This window comes from Xyrauchen texanus, chromosome 38 (genome assembly GCF_025860055.1).
Source record: "Xyrauchen texanus isolate HMW12.3.18 chromosome 38, RBS_HiC_50CHRs, whole genome shotgun sequence".
NCBI classification, from domain to species: domain Eukaryota; kingdom Metazoa; phylum Chordata; class Actinopteri; order Cypriniformes; family Catostomidae; genus Xyrauchen; species Xyrauchen texanus.
The window spans coordinates 14,978,176-14,984,304 of record NC_068313.1 but is presented as its reverse complement, the minus strand read 5'-3'; the positions used below and the strand labels follow the sequence as shown (position 1 = coordinate 14,984,304).

The 6,129-nt window shown below is 33.2% G+C and overlaps 1 protein-coding gene across 1 annotated transcript; it reads right to left on the bottom strand.

Moving 5' to 3' along the window:
* Positions 1–1,479: 1,479 nt before the first annotated feature.
* Positions 1,480–4,271, bottom strand: LOC127632039 (mediator of RNA polymerase II transcription subunit 29). The gene is made up of 4 exons (XM_052110504.1): positions 3,994–4,271; positions 3,839–3,909; positions 3,389–3,473; positions 1,480–2,743 (listed from the first exon to the last, which is right to left on the bottom strand). The coding sequence occupies exons 1-4, from the start codon at positions 4,192–4,194 to the stop codon at positions 2,519–2,521; spliced, it is 582 nt and encodes a 193-aa protein (XP_051966464.1). The 5' UTR covers positions 4,195–4,271; the 3' UTR covers positions 1,480–2,518.
* Between the last annotated feature and the right edge of the window lie 1,858 nt (positions 4,272–6,129).

Genomic DNA, 6,129 nt, shown 5'->3' with positions numbered 1-6,129 from the left:
TGCCTAATATTGTGTAAAAACCTGCCCATCTGGCATCAACAATCATGCCACGGTCAAAATCACTGCACTGCTGCCACATGATTGTGTGATTAGATAATCACATGGATGATTGTTGGTGCCAGACGAGCTGGTTTGAGTATTTCTGTAACTGCTGATCTCCTGAGATTTTCACACACAACAGTCTCTAGAATTTACTCAGAATGGTGCCAAAAAACAAAAAACATCCAGTGAGCAGCAGTTCTGTGGATGGAAACGCCTTGTTGATGTGAGGTCAACAGAGAATGGCCAGACTGGTTTGAACTGACACGTCTACAGTAACTCTGATAACTGCTCTGTACAATTGTGTTGAGAAGGATATAATCTCTGAATGCTATTCTGAGATGCTGGGTGGTGCTGTTTTGGCAGCACAAGGGGGACCTACACAATATTTGTTTGGGGTGTATATATATATATATATATATATATATATATATATATATATATATATATATATATATATATATATATATATATTCAATGATCATGTATTTAATCAACCATTAACAAACCACTTGATTCACTCTTCATTTCATATATAAATGTACAAACATAGTTCATGGCATTAATATAATTTTGTCTCTAATATTATTGTTTCTATTCATGGTTTGTAAAAGCAACCATTGATATATTTTTCATTTTAATTATTAATTATTTTTGAGTACATTTTACAACTTTTGAGTAGTAGTAGGCCAAATTAAATATTCCTCAAAGTAATTCTGTATTCAGTCACACTAGCCTTCTGTTCTTTCTCTGCTTTTTTCCCCTTATTTTTTTTGCTGATGGGGAGACCTGCATTCCAACCTAGGCTATGGAAAGGCAGTGGCGAAGATAATACACAAGCTACCCTGTATAAATGATATAGTTGTAGATGTGTCATAGTACATTTTAACATGTGACTCTAGCAAAGCAAAATATTTGGAACTAATACCTAACCTCTGACACCTGCATACAAGTCTACTAGACCTATGAAAGAACTTGATTAATTGTACGACTAATTATTGCTTGTTTGAAGGCAGATCTAGGATATGTTTTCATATTGTAACCTATCAGAATCTTAAAAAACCTGTAACAATTAAATTTTTGCATATTAATATAATTACTGATGTCTCATATGTTAAGTAGTTTTCATTTCTGACTTTCACTCTGTTCATGCATGTTGTAACTGCAGACAACAACTTCAGTAAATTCTCTCTAATTGATTGAAATCCTGACCCTGAGTGGTTAATCCATTATTCATTTTGGGCACCAAGCTGTGTCCCCCCATACCACTGAATTTCCATGACTTCTCCATTACATTTTTAAGAATAATTTTGATTCAAAGCAATATGTTAATGAATAATTTTGACCTATTTATGGACAGTTTAACTAATTCTGTGAATAGAAACGACTCTGAATGATTCATTGACAAACCGAACAATGGCTTTGGAGCATGCTTTATTACAAGCATGTTATATACACAAAAGCAATAAAAAAAAAAATCGAGCTCATAAATACTTTTGAGTGAAAAATTAGATTGAAAAAAATCTCTATAGAAACTTCCATGACTTTTGAGATGTCATTAATTTATATGACTTTTCCAGGCTTGGAAAACACCATTTTAAAAATCCCTGATATTTCCAGGTTTTCCATTACCAAACTCTTGTGTCCTACTAAATTATTGGCTTAAGTATGTGAGTCAGATAAACAAGAGTTTATTTCTATTTTAAGTGAGACCCGTTACTGCAAGTCATTAATAAGAAGCTGCTTGATGATAAGTACTCTGTTGGACTGCTTAATACACTCATTCACTCTTGTGCTGGAGCAAGAGGATTCAGAATATATATATATATATATATATATATATATATAGACACACACACACACATACACACATACACACACACACACACATATATATTTAAACTTCAGAAAATAAACTAACAATATCACTTGACCTAGTCAATTAACCCTAGTGAATACTGGCTTACCAGCAATTCTGTATTATATGTTAGTGTTTGGAAAATGTAATGCAGTGATACAATTAGCCTCCAATAACTACAAAGTGATATTTTTGTGTTAAGTTAAAATATTTAAATTTGGTGCCCCACAACCCAACTGGAAGTAGGCTATTAATTATTTAATTTAATTTATTGACTGATTGTACAGCTTTTTAAAGAGAAAAATTACTCTGGTACAGTAAAGGTACCAAATTGCAATGTAGGAAGTACAGTTAAGAGGTTACTCTTGTTATTTTTGTAACAACTAATTCCATAGAGAAAAGCACATACATCTGCCAGTTATCTAGCTAATTTGATTGACTGCAAAATAATTGTAATGCACTACAAAACATATATGCCATTCAAGAATATTTGGGTCACAATAGCTAAAGTAAACAGACAAATCCAATTGAAAAGTTAAAAAATATATTTATCAAACAGCATCAAAAGGTTATGAAAAACACAAAGACATATTTATGGAAAATAAATACATTTGTCAATTACTAATTAGAAGCTCCCTGGCCTTTTCCAGCAATCTTTTTTGAACACTCCAAAAGAGCATTATGGATGTCTTTAGCACATGAAATCTGTGATTTTATCATACTTAGATACTGTGAGTAAGACAGAGACTCTGTTTGCACTGTGTCTGGCTTGGTGGCTGTAGGTACAAGATTGGGAGAATGCTTTGTGCTGTCGATGCTCTGTGAGAGGCACTCGTGGGCCAGCCGCTAAAGCAAAAAAGAGAACAAGAATCTGTTAAAGTAACAGTTCACCCAAACATTTAAATACTTGCATCATTTACTCACACCCATGCCATCCCAGATGTGTATGTCTTTCAATGATTTGTAGGTCCATACAATGCTAGTGAATAGCAACCAAATCTTTAATTCATATAAATGAGCATAAAAGTAATCCAAACGACACCAGTAGTTTACTCCATGTCTTCTAAAGCAAGCTAAGCTGTTTTAGGTAAGAACAGAGCAAAATATAACTAATGTTTCACTGTACATCTCGCCATTGCAGTCTCTATGTATGATCATGATTTCAAGCTCAATTACACTTCCTAGTGCTTGACGCATGTGCAGAGCACTATATGAAAAGTAATCAAGCTTTAAATCATGATCGCCAAAGAGAGTGCTGATGTCAAGAATTGTAGTAAAATAGGAGTTACGTTTTGGTCTGTTCTCACACAAAATGGTTTTGGATAGCTTCTAAAGACATGGATTAAACCACTGGAGTCATATTGATTCATTTAAAGCTGCCTTTATGTAGCTTTGAAATTGCATGGTGACACAATACCATGAATGGTGTTTTTTTAATGTTTCCAATGAAAACACTATATATCCTACAGCATAGCTGAAAATATTTCTTACCAGACAGAGCTCCAGCTGATCACAAAGGGCATAAAACTCCTCCAAACTCTTGTCAAACCGCTGCATGGCTGCATCATTACCCTTCCTAAAAATTGTAAGGTGAATTATGTTAACGTTTTTGTCCATAAAACACTGTAATGGCAGTTAAGGTTTAATAAAAGCATCACGTTGAAGGTGAAAGTTATGTAAAGACACCCCTTACAAACAAGCACTATGACAGTACCATATGTCTGATAGTAATACTCTGATTCTAAAAGATTACTATATTCATGTACCACAGTATTTACAAGGTACTCCAAAGAATACAATATCACCATTGTACATTTCGAAGGGCCATGTCCAAAGAACTATAATAATAACCATAGCATTTTTAATTAGGGATTCTTCATGATAAACTGTGATTTGTTTATTACAATTCCAAAAAGAGTTTAAGAAAAAAAAAAAACTTACTCTGTTGTTCGTTGACCGTTGTCAATTGCCGTATTATGTCCAAAATTTAAGGAAGCGATGGTCATGACATTCTGAAAACAACAACAAATAAACAGAAATATCAGTTCTATATCATATGTTTAGATCCCAAGACCAGTGAAATCCTTCCAACAAACCTGTAAACTCTCTTTGAGTTGTGGAATCAACATTTTGAATCTGTGAACGGGGTCAAAATCTTGCTGTTGACTGAGTTGCTGTTGTGGCTGCTGTGCTTGAGTCTGCTGTAAAATTGCCGCTTGTGCTGCCATCTGAGGATTGTTAGTGCCCATCTGCTGCTGCTGCGACGCCATTGTTGATATGAATAATAAACTAAACATTCAACAACTTCCGCTAGAGGAAACCGATATCCGCTAGAGGACGCTGGACGGCATGAATCCTTCTTCTTCTTCTTCTGTTTTGTTTTTGTCGATTCGTAGTCTACGTGCATATCGCCACCTACTGAGTAGTAACGCAATCATGATTTATTTAGTTCATATTTTCCTTTAACCTTCGATTCTTTCGTTTTCCTTCTCTCCCTACTTTCTTAAACAACTCCATTAAAAAAAGATGCTTTGTCACCTCTCTAGTTCAATCAAGACCCCATGATTCAGATGGCTCTGATCTCAGGATCCTAAAAATGTGGAATAGCATAATTAATCTAATGTATAGTCAGGGTTGGGGGGGTTACTTTTTAAATGTATTCCACAACAGATTACAGAATACATCCTGTAAAATGTAATTTGTAACATATTCCGTTAGATTACTCCAGGTCAGTAATATTTCTAAATACTTTGGATTACTTCTTCAGCACTGGTACATTTTTTTCACTTGTTTTTACTATAAAATTCTGCCAGAACATTAAGACAAAATACACATGTTAAAAATACATTCTCTGAAAAACCTAAATATCATATGCAGTGTTGTTTATAAAACAAGATGAATCAAATTGAACCTGTTTTATGGATTTTTTGATACTTTTACAAGAAAGCAACAAACAATTATTATCAAGAATACGATTTTTGCCCTAATATCAAAGGTCTTACTAGAAAAAAGTTATTATGATCCAATGTGAATTTTCTTGATAAAAAAAAAAAATATATGATCATGTTTGGTAACGTGCATGTAAAATGGCAAGTAATAGCATTTTAGCATTTCTTCTGCTCCAAACTTACTTCAAACGTACTTCTCTGTCTGCTCGTATGAATGTAACACATCATAAGAAAATGTTTCACCGCTGTTCAAATGCACTTTTGATCGGATCATTTATTTGTGTAAATGTTTTCCATCTGAAAGGACTAAATATTAAATGAAATTATTGACAATAAAATGTAAAGTAATCTCTTCAGTAATCAAAATACTTTTGAATATAACTTTATTCTAATTACCAATTATTTAATTTGTATGTAGTGGAATACATATCTACAATACTCACATAAAACATTTTCATGTTCTCCAATTATATACAGTGATGAATTAAATCCTGAATGCCCAAGTCATAAACTATAACCACTTCTTTCCTATTTCTTCCACAAATATTCCTTTACTACCTTCTTTTTATTAAATCTTATATAATTGTCTACCCTTACAATCATTATTCCTAACCTCATTGCCATTCTTTAACAATATGTTTCCTCACAATGTATTTAAAATCTCCTTTACCCAAAGAACACCCACTTCTTTCTAATTTTTAGCTAACTCATCTGCCACTACATTGCCAGACATCACTACATGTGCTGTAACCCAACAGAATCCTACTTCCACTCCTTTCCTATGTATTTTCCACAGCAACGTAAATATTTCATTCATTAGATCTGTCCTTCACACAAAAAATTTTTGAGACTATTTTTAAGATGTATACATTTCATTTGAATACCAAATTTCCATCTAATTGAACTGAATAGTCTTGAAGAAAATGTAATTAATACAACTTTTTTGTACATTTGTACATGTTATTTTGTTAAAGTTTAGGCAATTCAATTAGATGGAAATTTGTTATTCAATTGAAATGGATACATCTTCAAAATAGGCTCAAATATTTTTTTGAGTGTTGATGACTGTCGGGTAGATAGTGTTTTTACAACAGATGCAGAATCAGAACACACCACCACTCTGTCTTATCTCCTCTATCCACAATAATCCTATAATAATAGCAGCATCTCCAGCATATATTGATAACTCTGATGTTAGTCTCTTTGACATCGGCCTACTTATAATCAAGACCTGGAATATATACTCCCACTCCTTTAATCCCTAGATTTGGGTCTCTTGAACCA